This window comes from Melanerpes formicivorus, unplaced genomic scaffold, assembly GCF_026170545.1.
Source record: "Melanerpes formicivorus ecotype bairdi unplaced genomic scaffold, bMelFor1.0.p_v2 SCAF_110, whole genome shotgun sequence".
Taxonomy (NCBI): domain Eukaryota; kingdom Metazoa; phylum Chordata; class Aves; order Piciformes; family Picidae; genus Melanerpes; species Melanerpes formicivorus.
In genome coordinates, this window is record NW_027142462.1 from 1,020,248 (window position 1) to 1,034,175 (window position 13,928).

General features: G+C 37.2%; 1 protein-coding gene across 1 annotated transcript in view; it reads left to right on the forward strand.

Annotated features, from left to right (window-relative positions):
* Positions 1-13,928, forward strand: part of GPC6 (glypican 6) — an 842,052-nt gene that overhangs the window by 474,840 nt on the left and 353,284 nt on the right. Inside the window, exon 3 of the mRNA XM_068166885.1 lies at positions 8,532-8,923. Within this exon, the coding sequence (XP_068022986.1) occupies positions 8,532-8,923 (392 nt within the window). The remainder of the gene's footprint in view (positions 1-8,531; positions 8,924-13,928) is intronic.

A 13,928-nucleotide genomic window follows, 5' to 3' on the forward strand; every position in this document is an offset into this window, starting at 1 on the left:
GACTTTATGAATATAATAATTTCAAAAGTCCAACTTCAAACTACTCTGACAGTAGGCTTCTGTCAGTAAGGTCAAATAGAAGTCTTTGCAGTTATTGCAGTAGTTACTGTCTAGGGTCTCATATCTTGCAGGGGGTTTTGATATAATACATTGATTCTTTAAAATTATGAAATGAACTTGTTTCAAAGAGAGAGAAAAGTTAAATGAGATGGAAAAGAAAACCGCAGTGGGTTTACAGCCATAAATTTGCAGTTACATTAAATAAATACAAATGTGGGAATATGTCTTAGTTCTCAGCACTTCTAATTTTAAACATATCATGATGCACTCAGTCTGATCTATTTCATACCCATCTTTCCACACTTGGATTCAGGAACTGCACTCCCTGCTGGGTAATTTGTTGAATTAATGTGATCCAATACATGCTTCAGTAAACACCCACTTCTTGAAGCTGAATGGAGCTCACGAATTGGCTTTCAAACTCTTCAATAACAACTCTGCATGGCATTTAAAATGAGAAGAAGAAACAACAAAAAAAGAACAGTATTTTAAAAGAGGTGAAAAAGCTCTGCTCAGTCCCACACATGGCTAGATCTAGGTTGAGGGCTTTGCCTCCAAAGCCCAGTTCCAAAGTGTCACTGCTGTCAGGTTCTGGTTAATCACCACATAATAAATAAATGCCAGTGAAGATTTCAGTGTTTTTCTCTGGCCAGCCAGAGCTGCCTTGCCAATGAATGACTCCTGCCCTTAGTCAGTTCAACCTGTCTAATCTGAAAACAGTCATGAAGACAGGTAATGACTTCAGTGCCACATTGCTTCCCAGCGCACAGCTGATCTCTAAACACCACAGAACTGAGTCTGGTCATACCAACTACTGCCTACGTTTTGGGACCTGCTTTTTGAATTTTCTTCAGACAGAATATATAAAGTATTCTGTCTTAAATTGGTTTTATACGGTTTATAGCAAGACAATTTGTTGCTAATGTTCCCCTACATTTCTTTTTTTGGCTATCTGCCACTTCCCTGTATTAAAAGTCAACAAACTTTTAATATGTTTTTAAAATTGTTGTAGATTATAAGCATGGCAAAGAATTGTCATACAAACTGTTAGATGGTAAATCTCCTTAGCTATTGAACTGGATATTTAATAGCCTCTAGTGGTGCATAGGGAAATCAAGAGTCTCTATATTTTAAAACAATTGTTGCAGCAAGTCCCATAGTTTATGTATTGTTAATGTAATTTTCATGAAAGCTTTAAATGTTTTTCAGAAGAAACTGTGGTGACTCATGAATGTTTCATGAGGTGTAGTGCATTTTTATGAACATATGATGTAAAATTCATCATTCTGAAAATCACAGATATCCATGAAATGTTACATGTCTCTCTTTTGTCATGGATATTCATGGCAGTACTACTACCATAAGCCTTTAAATGCCCAGTCATAAATATTCCACGGTGTTGTCTTCTGATGCCATGTAACATTTTGCTTACGTTTTATGAGTACTTCACTTGGGCATTTTCCACTTGATAATGAAAGTAGAACCTTCAGGGACAGCTATTGCTATATATATAAATTATATGTAAAGCTATCTCATTGTTTTGTTTTTATTCCTAGCATTTTCTCTTTTAGTTATTACTCTAAGTTCAATGAATTCCTTAAAGGGATCTTTGGAATTTCAGATTTTGCATTTATAATTAGGTATGCATCATCAATACAAAGTACCAGATGCAACAGAACATGAATAGAGGTCAGTAAAGATTTCAAAAAGTCTGTGTTAATATCTAATCTAATACTTTTTAAGTTAAAGTGAGGTGTTTCACCTAGTCACAGTATTGTCTGTGTAGAATCAGTGGCAGAATCAAGTCTTCTCAAGTGTCACTAAATGACCTTTTGCAGTGAAGAAACACTAAGTTTAGCATTTAAAGGTTGCACCTGCATTCTCTGAAGTTGTTGATAATGTTCTCATTGATTTCAGTGTTGCAGAATAGTCTTAAAGACCTTTATCAATGGATGTAATCACTTATGAGTAGATGACAGGTCCTTTAATTCCATACTAGTGTTCATTTGTACAATAACTTTTTTGTACATTGGCATTAAATAATGTCTTCAATTCTTTGTCATATTAGATTCCTATTGAGGTAATGCATTTGATGTATAAATATCAGCCTTTTTTTTTTTCCCATTTGCCTTCACCTTGTTCAACCTGTCTAACCCAGTCCATCATATATGTGTTTTCGTTTCTTCCCCAACCTCATGTTCCTCAATTTAGTGCAGAACAGTGCTGTTTGCACTGTTTCCATGCTCCACAGTGGGAACTGGTTAAGGGTGGAGCCTCTTTCCCTTGGTCTCCTTCCTTCCTTGCAACAGCCTGATGGGGAGAAGTCATGGACTCTGGACAGGAGGCAGGGAAGAAGATTGCAATGAATTATCTTCTATTGTCAGGTCTTGCAAGTCTGGGAAATGGAGGGATCAAAGAGAGGAGATCATCATCTTTACTTGCAACCTTTGAGGCTGAACAAGCTTCTAAAAAATTCAGTAGTATTCAGAAGATTTCATAATGTCATGATATTTACAGGTATAGGACATTCTAGAAAGGTATCAATATTCATTGACAGCTAAATCTTTTCACCAATAGGTGATTTTACCCAAGACATAAGGAAAGGGTGTAAGTCACTTATTCTGAAATTTATAATTACAGGGCACATTTAATTATCTGACTTGCCTTTTTTAACTTTAAATGCAATTTGCATATATCAAACATTAGTTTTAAAAGGGAGAGCAATTTTCAATAGACTTCATTGCACTACAGCTTTTGTTGCTCCTAATGGAAGCTGAAATTTGTTTCCCAGTTGTGACTGTTGAGCACTTCTAAAGGTCAAAGCTACAAGGGAATTTTAAAATTAGTTATACAGGCTCACTAAAATGTAATACTAATGCACTGGTAGCCTTATGCATACAATTTGATCAATCTTGAATATAAATACAAATTTAATGTCAAAAATAGAGGGGGAAAAATTATCTGCTGTAAGTATTCTCCTTACAGCATTTTTTTCTCAATCAGGAAGTTAAATTGAGTTCTTTCTGGTTTGCACATTTAGTTACTATTACAAGTCCCTGGAAACCTAGGAAAAACAAGCAAGCAAACAAACAAATAAACAAACAAAAACTGAAAAAGCATAGAATCCACAGAAGTTAATTTCATTTGAATTTTCTTGAGATGAATCACAACTTTCACTAATTGATATTGTTGTGGAATATCTTTAATAAATAAATAAAAATTAAAAATACAACAAAAGTAAAAGTAAAAGAAGAAAAATATTTTGCAAGAATGACAAAGCCTTTGCAAGAATAACTTCATGAACAAAGAAAGGAGGGCAGAAATAGGGCAGTGGGGAAAAAAATAGAATCTACCATTGAGTCATAAATGTAAGTATCTGTATCTAAAGAATCTCTGAAGAACCTTTCTGGCCAAAAAAAAAGGAAAAGAAAAGCCATCTTACATGAATTCTAATACCCTTTTCACCATCAGCCTTATCAGGAATGGGAAATTCAGAGACATGAGATGAAGTACCTGAAATCCAGATAGGGTGTAGATGCATGCACATCCTAACAGTAAATGCTAGATCACTGGATTTTCTATGTCTAAATAATCAGAGATCTTTGAAACTCAATGCCCCCAGGCAGGAGAACAAGGCTATAATGAGGAACTGTCTGTGTGTTTTGGGTGGTGTTAGATGGATTAAATCAGTTTGCTAGCCTCAACAATGTTTTCCATAAAGGCTAACGTAAAATCAGACATATATCCCTGTCCAAAACCTCTGAAAAAGTCTGCAGTTGTGCAATTGCATGTCCAATGTATCATATATTCCATATATCCCATAGCACAGTATTCAGATCTCAAGTTCTGCTAAAAAAAAAAAAAAAAAATAAAAAAAGAAGGCAAAAAACCTGAGCATAATAGATGGTAATTAGATGAAATTTAATTTTGATCTTTTTGATCTTAAAGCTTGTACATATCTTTTTGTGTTGGGGGATCTAGCTTCACATCTTGTGGTACACCTAGATAGTGTTTTTGCTTAAATTACAGGTGGAAAAGGAAGTGCAAGGGAATTTATCAGACTGTGAATCATCATGGAACATTAGCTCCAACGTAACACAACTTTGTTTATCGGGTAATTGTCCCTAGATGGTTGTGATTACTTTCTGCTGAAGGCAGCTATTACATCATGTCATGATGCGATGTTATCCCCAGTCTTGATCCACTGACTTGTGATGACAACTAGCAGTCACTTTGGAATTAGGCTAGGTTCCAGGTTGAATTGCATTATGACACTGGATTACCTATGTTAAACTAGAGTGAGAAAGTTAGCTTTCAGTTGACAAGGGAGCATGAGAGCTAACAAGAGAGCTAACATATTTTTTAACTGAGAGCAGTATGTACCATTCATACCAGTAAGAGACTCTAGCAATGCATTGTGTCACTTTGTTACTGAGTTTGCTTACCTTAGACAAAATGCTTTAAAACAATTAGGACTTCCTTTGTAGAGATTGTAATTATCCATCTTACATCCTAGATTTACAAATAATGTTTAAACATGAAAACTAGTTTTAATATTATCCATTAAATGGAAATCCACCATTTAAGCCTCTATTGAGCGTAGTAATCTTCTCCCCATCTTCTCAGCAGCACAGTGTGCCTTATATCTTATCGTTTCTAACTACCTCACAAGCAGAAATGAGCAAGTTTCCTGAGACCTTCTTTCTAATAAATGAAAGCTGTATAAAAATGTGCCTACAACATAAGATAAACCTAGGACATACTCTGACAAATCAATGAATCACCGCTTAAAATTAGGAAAAATTATTTCCATCATTAACACTTCTCATGGCAGCCTATTTTGGCAGGAAAAAAAAAATTACAACATGTATTTTAAAACACTGCAGAGCTCTGTCTTATATAGATTCTCCTGTTCCACCCTAGTACTTGAGTGCCTTCCAGAAGCACATTAAGCAACATGACTAATGCCTGTCTCATCTTCGTTCTTTTACTTTGAGCTGAAATATTACATTATTTTTCAAAAGCTACCTGAAAGTTGATGAAATATCATCTTTTCAATGAACATAAAATCTTTAAATCGCTGTGAAGACCGTGGAAAAAAATCAGCCTTTGCAGAAACAAGTGCAGTTTCTCCTGATGTAATTGGACAAGTGCCCAGTTATGCCAGGACACAGTTTCTGTACATAAGCATTGCAAAGCAGACTACATTCTTGACATATGGGAGATGTGTGGATTGGAAAAGCAAGTGATCCTTCACAGTAGCATTCATTTTGCTGTACAGGAGTTGATTGAGCATTTTTTCTAATTAGTACAACAGGAGAGATCTCTTTCTCTCCAGAACTAAAAAAAGTATCCAATTTTGCAGTTGTTGATGCTTTATTATCCTGACCCTGCATAGAGTTAGTGATGCAGATAACTCTCTTAAACAAAATGTCTTTTGTATCAAAGCCTTCAGAAGACTAACAGTTTAACTTTTTAATGGCATAATAACTTTAAGCAACAGCTCTCAATGACTAGAGATCAATGAGCAGGCTGAAAATCAAATAAATATGCTTCCGTTTAGAGGACATTAGCTTTCCTACACAGAGGGCATATGTGTAGTGTTACATTTGGACTAGTGTGAAATTTAGGTTTGTGGAATTAGTGAAAATGTTTATACCACATTATAAATAAATATTGCGATCAGCATCCATCACATTGTTCTAGGTGCTGTAAAGCACAGGATAAATATCTATTCTTCCATGAAAAGTGTGGCTGGCTTCAAACAAATTGCCTGTGAGGTTGTGAAACAGTACCCACACACACAAAGGAATAGGCTAACAATCTCAGACAAGAGGAGCCAACAAGCAAACTTCTTCATGCTTTTCTGTGACTGACATGTGCAATGGCAAGATCTTTTAAGACAAATAGTGAGATTCCCAATATAGCTATAGACTGGGAGAAGCCAGCATGTGAATAATTTCCAACAACTTCCCAGCACACAGATCCTTACAGGAGAGAAGTTGAAGGGCCTGGATTCACTGCTTTCGTCATTGACTTTCCCACCTGTCATTCAGCTGCACTGATCTGAAATCCAGGCTTCACCTTAAAATTACTTTTTAATTTGAGCCCCAAGTATTCTACTGTCATTTTGACTAGAGAGCTAGATGTATTCAGCAGTACAGGCAGTAAGAATTATTTTTTGGAAGAATAGATGCTGAATATATAAAACAGCAGTCAGGATGATTCAGATATCAAGGATACCACCAGGTCAGGGTTAATAGTGAACACCAGCTTTGTTTTACTTTTCTCTTATACAGCTTTGTCAAAGCTAGTGGATAATTTGGAAAAACAGCAAAGATTACTGTGTTTTGAGAAAATCCAAATTATTCCATTTAATAACAAATAATAGCAAGGGTGGGTTTTTTCCTTTTTTTTGATTGTGGGGATTGTGGGTTGGTTATGGTTTTTTTCTTTCATTTTATCCTTTTTCCTACATAAAGTATTTCACAAAATTACAGTTTAGACATTGATACATTTATTAGAATATATTTTCCCTTTAATAAATGCTTTGATGTATCATGTATGTTTGCAATGTTCTGTGTATTCATTTTCATAACTTCTTTGCAGTTATCTGGAAAATCAAAGACTGCAACTCTGCAAAATTTCTACCAAAAAGGCTCTTTTCTTACTAAGTCTTTGTAGACTGCACCACAGTATTCAATGGATTCTGCTTTCTGCTGATCACAGTTGTAAATCCCCAGACTTAGTGTAGATTTTTCTTTCCTTACACAGTGTTAATTTCTATCTTGACTTTAACACTGCAGTGATTCTGGAATTTTATAAGTCACTGTAGCCACAGTGAATCCCTGTGTTAAAAAGCTTTCACATTATAGTATTAGCCAAGATTACAAGTCAGCATGTCCCTGAAGCTGGCACGTGCAGAAATGTCTCTGAGCAATGACCACATATTTAGAATCTGGTGTCCCAGAGTTGGCTGTGTGATGACTCCTGGCATTAGTGTGAATCATTTAATCACAGAAGGCAGACATGTTTTGCCAAAGGTGTTGCCATCTCTGCCTTGCTGTCTGCAATGCCCTATTTACAGGCCACAGCAGTCATTCAGTTCTTTTCCAAAGGAGGTTTAAGAAGGTTGACAAGTGGAGCCTGAAGAAAGACAGAAGCAATGCCTACTTTTGTCAGATGTGTTTAAAGAACTACTGCATATGCTCAGTGAATTTCTTGGGAAAACCTAAGCATTGTATAGCAGTTCAAGGACCTGAACAGAAGAGAGGGTTACGTATTTCCTCCACATGCCATAGGCTCAGTTTCTGCTAAGAATAAATTTCACAAGCCAAAATTTAGACATACTTAATGGTTCAGGCCTGAATAGATAAAAGGCACAGAACCAGTGAAGTCTGAAAACCTTTCAAAAAAAGTAATGCCTGCTCTTCCAAAACCAACAGCTAGCACAGACTGGAATTAGTAGGTTGCAAGTGACATAACTTGTAGAAGGCTCTAGTACTGTGCTTCAGTAGAGTTACAAATTATTGAAAATACTAACATTTTCTTATCATTACCTAGATATATAATACTTTTAAGACAGATTCTGCTCATTTCCACTTCAGTCTCTTTCAAGTTCTATTCAAGAACATTTGCAAATAAGTTTTCAGATTTATTTCCATGCTGTATATTATAGAAATTTCAGCAATATGAAGCTTATAGTTATCTAGCTATTTTAAAATCATTAGTTTTTCATTTAAGTCATCATATTAACTACTTGACTTTTAGCTCAGAAGATTTATTATACTGGCTGTATATATTGCAAGGAATAGGGGTTGCTATCTCCAGATAATACATGAGGAGAGGCTGAGAGAGCTGGGATTGTTTAGCCTGGAGAAGAGGAGGCTCAGGGGAGACCTTATTGCTGTCTACAACTACCTGAAGGGTGGTTGTGGGCAGGAAGGGGTTGGTCTCTTCTCCCAGGCAACCAGCACCAGAACAAGAGGACACGGTCTCAAGCTGCACCAGGGAAGTTTAGGTGCAGTGAGGAGAAAGTTCTTCACAGAGAGAGTCATTAGCCATTGGAATGGGCTGACCAGGGAGGTGGTGGAGTTGCCATCCTTGGAGGTGTTCAAGAAGGGATTGCACGTGGCACTTGGTGCCATGGTTTAGTCATGAGGTCTGTGTTGACAGGTTGGACTTGATGATCTTTGAGGTCTCTTTCAATCTTGGTGATTCTGTGATTCTGTGATGAAGTGAAACTACCCTCACTGAAGTTATTTTAAGTGAGTTTTTCATGTTCAGCACTAGAGGGTCTACATCTCTCTCCTTGGTTATGTTGGGATTTCAGGTTATACTCTATTTTTCCTATCCAAATAAACAAACTTCTCGAGTAAAGTGCTGCAATAGCAACAACGAAGTTGACTAATGGTAACATAAGATTGTACCTTACTAATATATACATTAACACTTGTTTGTTTTCCCTGCAGAATTTTTCCGAGAGCTTCTGGAGAACGCAGAAAGATCGTTAAATGACATGTTTGTCCGTACATATGGTATGCTGTACATGCAGAACTCAGAGGTATTCCAGGACCTCTTCACAGAGCTGAAGCGATATTACACAGGAGGCAACGTGAATTTGGAGGAAATGCTCAATGATTTCTGGGCTCGGCTGCTTGAGCGGATGTTCCAACTCATAAACCCCCAATACCATTTCTCTGAGGACTACTTGGAGTGTGTAAGCAAGTACACAGACCAGCTGAAGCCATTTGGAGATGTACCCAGGAAGCTGAAGGTTCAAGTGACTAGAGCGTTCATTGCTGCACGGACCTTTGTTCAGGGGCTGACAGTAGGCAGAGAGGTTGCAAACAGAGTATCCAAGGTAATCCAAAAATCAGGGGATTTTAAGGCTTGAATTTGTTTCAAATTTGTTCAACAATTGAAAACTCATCATACACTTCATTTTTTAATATAAGGGGGTTGTTTCTTACATTGCTTATTATGCCAGCTGATATATACATACTAAGGTTATAAATAGGGCCAACAATTTGTTTTTTATTCTTTCTGGAGATACTGACATGATGCTAATTAGAAACTATTTCTCTGTGATTAGGACAGAATGAAATACTGATATACATCAATGTTAGAGCATGGTAGTTATTGTCATTAATGATTCAAAACCAGTTACATATATAAAAGATCATGATTATGACAGAATGTAAATGTTTCAAGCATATTAGTGCTGCTGTTCATTAGTGCAATACAGCCCTCACAGCATTCATTCATCATGCAACTGGGTGATGGATTTTGTTAGAAATGTCTAGCCATGTTTTTGATGAGAAAATAGACAAATAGTGACGCCTCTGGATCTTGAGCTTTCCCAAAGGACAGTTTGACTCACACTTATTTTAGTTTTAATTATTTATCTATGCAAATATTTGTGACTACTACAGTCCTTGAGGGTTTCAAATAATTAAAGATATGTAAGAAGGAAAAAAAAACCAAAACTACACACAAATAACCTCTTTGGGTTCCAGAAATGTGCCTGAATTACTTTTTTCTTATGCAGTGTTTTAAACTCAAGTATCGTTTTCTGAATTGCTGTTCCAACTAGACTCTTGCTCTGTGATCTGGATATTTCACAGTCCTCTTAGTGTATCTGGGCCTTAACTGTATTCTGAATTGCCATAGTGAGTTCTACTTAAAAGTTCCCAAATGATCACTTATGAACAATAAGTGCATGCATGATTTTGATAGTTGCCTTATGCAACACTTTCCTGCATTTGCAAGTCAAATACATTGATCTTTCTCAAGAGGACTGGCTCACCTTCTTCATTTAAACCACAGCAAAAGGTGGGGTAAAGGTAGAGCCAATACATTGTACAGTAGACTGCAATTCAAGTGCTCAAAAGATGAGACTTCTAAACTTTTTTTATCCTGTATGATGTGATAGTTTTCAATTACAAATTGAGAAGCCATGAAGCCAGAGAGGTAGTCCTCAAGTGAGAGCTTGATTTTATGTATAGAAGATTGCATGGGAAGGGTCATTTGGTACTCAAAAGTCGGTGAATGAAATATATGATTCTGGTTACTCAGCTAGAACCAAGGTCTCTTCCTCCTAAGTACCTTCCTGGGCTTCAGGGTTGCCTTCTCTTTCTGACACTGTCAGTTCTTGCAATGCTTTCTGAACAGTGGCAGGGCATCAGCATGAAATCCCAGCCCACCTAATCTGCTCAGGCAGATATGGCTATTTAGCTGCCAAGTGTGCAGAACACATGTTTCTGCAGATGAAGATTTCATCTGAAGAGCAGCGAGTGTCCCAGTGAGTCAGATTATAAGTGAAAGTGCTGAGAAGTGATGTCGTCACCAGGAGGCATTAGGTCTTGATGCATCAACTGGATCAGTCTGTAGGGAGTAAACTGTGTAATTTGTGTAATAGATGTGCAGTTTGTCAATCTCGAACAGATGAAGGTATCAACTGTCTGCTGAGATGTCACTTGCCTTGTGTATGTGCATGGCTGTAGAGAATGTGCAGGTGTCTCCCCTCTCACATGCCCAGGAAATGTTTTCATCTCATCTGCTGGTGTTTAGGCACATAAGCCCTTCCAAGAAAAGGGTTTATCACAAGACAACTAAACTTTCCTTTAATTTATGTCTTATAATGATAACTACTAACTCTGTAACCATAAAGTGAGCCTTTTTGTAGTGTCACTTGATGATAACAATAGCTCAATGATGTTTCTGTTTTGTTTGGCTGTTGTTTTTTTCTTCTGACATGAAAGTAACACTTTGAAATCTTTAAAAGCATTGGTTGGTGCAAGATATAGTACAGATTCTTTTCTTTATATATACATAGATACTGGTACTCTTATTAGTATCTAGAATACTATATTCAGTTTGGGGCCCTTCCTATATATGAAAGATATTGCCAAACTGAAACAAGTTCAGTGGAGACCACCGGCATGACCAAGACTGGGTTACTTGTTCTGTGAGGACAGGCTGTGTGACTGGGACTTGTTCAGCCTGGAGAAGAGGTGACTTGAGAAGTACCTAGCAGCAGCTCCTAGGGCCTATAGGGAGACAATCAAGGAGATGCAGCAAAGCTCTTCACAGTGGCATGTGATGAAATATGATGGGTATGAGTTGAAACAAAGGCCGGTTCACCATGAGGATGATAAAGTAGTGGATCAGTTGCCCAGGGAACCTGTGCAGGCTCTATCCATGAAGGTCCTATTGTACAAAGCCCTTTGAAGTGACCAAGTCATGCTGATCTGAGCTCAGACCTGATCCAGCTTTGAGAAGACTGTTGGACTAGAGATCTCCTGAGCATACTTCCAATTCAAATTCTCATAGAATCATGACCATTAAAGGTCATCTAATTCAGCCTTTCTGCAGTGATCAGGGATATCTTTAACTAGATCAAGTTGCTCAGAGCCCAGTCCAATCTGACTTTGAATGTTTCAAGGGATGAAGCATCACCTCTCTGAGAAATCTGTTTCAGTATTTCACCATGCTGGTTGTAAAAAAATAAAATATACTATTTACCCGTGTCTTGTCATAACCAGTCGTGCTGAAAACTTTGTCCACATCTTTCTTATAGGCCCCTTTTATGTACTTAAAGAGTACAATAAGTTCTCCCCCAAAGCATTCTTTTCTCTGGGCTGAAAACCCAAACTCTCTCAGCCTTTCTTCAGGGGAGAAGTGTTTCATCCTCTTCTGGACCCACTCCAACAGGTTCATGTCCTTCTAGTCCTGAAACTCCAGAGCTGGACACAGTACTTCACGTGGGGTCTCAACAGAGAGGAGTAGAGGAGCAGAATCACCTCACTTGACCTGCTAGCCACACATCTTTATGATTTTTATCCTGTGATCCCATTAAAAAGTTAATGTAATGAGCATTTTTGCTTAAGCATAGAATATCCTTTGATTAAAGGGCTGACTTTACCATTAAAGTCTCAGTATCTGTATTCATACCCACAGGAAATAGTAAATGATTGCTAGGTTTAGGGGCCTTGTGCCATATACAGCCTGGTGAAAGAGATGTGAAGATTCTCAAGTAACATGAAGCGTTCAGGTTTAATAAATATCTCATGGAAAGACAGCGACTACTCCGAGATCCAAGGTTTCATGACCATATCATAGCTGTGGGAATTTACACTGCTCTAGCCGCTGTAGAAAATGACAAATTATTTTCTTCAAACACCTTTTTTAAAGACTACAAACATTCCTTAGAGTTAGCACACAATTTTGTAACCAAAAGAGAGACAGGTAAATATCTTTTTGTGGCTGTTTTGGAAGTCAGCCAGATTCAAAACATTTAATATTCATTGTACTCTAATATTGAGAGATGCTGTGATAAGAATGCCACATCTGAGAAATGACAAAAACAATAAAAATAAAAAAGAAAGAGAAAATTGAAAGAAGAACCATTGCAGTTCTTTTACAGAAATCTTTCTCCATTGTCTACACCGGCTGGATACAGGGGACATGTACTTACTTTTGATTTTTACTTGTGGACCCATTAACTCACCAAACTGCCACTGTCAAAAGCCACCCATGTGGAAAAATGTTAAGCCTACACCTTAAACATTGTGAGAAGATTTATTAATGAGAAAGTCAGCAATAGCATCTCCTTTGGGCCTTTAATTTACTTTGTCAGCCTCTTCTGGCTCGTTTCTGTAAAGGACTTGATGGGTTACACACTCAGAAGGAATTGTTCCCTATCTAATGTCAGGGATGCATGTTGTGACTGTTTGAGGCTGTAAATTTGTATATATTTCCCTGCATATCCTATATTGCTTTGTAAATATACAGCCCCACTGCTTTGCAAATTCAGCTGTGAGTTTTTTTTCCCTTTCCCTTCCATTTTCTTTCCCTTTGTTTTACAGGGGGGAGGGAGGAGGCTTCTTGGCCTTACCCTTCCAACCCTAAGACACATGTTTTCTGCAGATTTCTCTTTGGGGGGTTGTAATGTTAGTACTGACTAAAGTCATTGCAGTCAGTTTATTCTTTGCAAAGGAGTTATTGTCCCTTTTCTTTCCAATGAACTATGCACTGAAGCATGCTCAAAGTAGGCAAGGCATACCACAGTAATTTTCTTCTTACAGTAGTGTTTTGCAATCTGCTTATGTCAGTGAGATTACAATTTAGATAGCCCCCATTTATGTAAATGGGAAGGGAGGATGGCTAGAACATGTCTTTTATGGTTATTTTTTTTCTAGTATTATGTTTCAGTTGTAAAAGGACAGAGTTACATTCTGTCTATCTAATGTTGTGAAGCTTTAGTTGAACAGTATTTTCATAATCCCAAGTAAAATTTCTTGTTGCTCATTGCAGAGCTATCTAAAACTAAGCTGTATGACTTTGTCTAGATTAGCTACTTGAACTCTGACAGGTTTGTGGCCCTGATGATTTTCCTGGGGACTCTGTTCCCATAATCAGCCACCGTCTCAGTGAAAGACGTTTTCATAATGTCCATTCTGAAATTCTGCTGATGCTGCTTCAATATATAATTCTGAATATATAATACTCACTATATAACTAGTGCCATTTGGGGCACACCAACAGTCTGTTTAGCTGATTTTACCTCAATGCCCATCAGTTTTAAGGTCAGTGCAAGAGCAAATCGTCTTACCTCATTGACTTTCTTAAGCTATAGCTGGGAGATGTTTATGGACATTTTGAGCTACAGGGTCAGACATACTTGGTAAAATTTTATCACAACTGTTTTCCAACCATTTGTCAGATCCTAAAAAAATCTGTAGAATAGGCTTTTCTGCTTTGTTAGGGAAAATAAAAAAAAAAAAAGAAAAAAAGGGCTAGCCTTTTCTTTTCCCCCATAAAAGCAGAGAGTACTGAAATGTCAATTTTTTAAATGTATTTTGTTT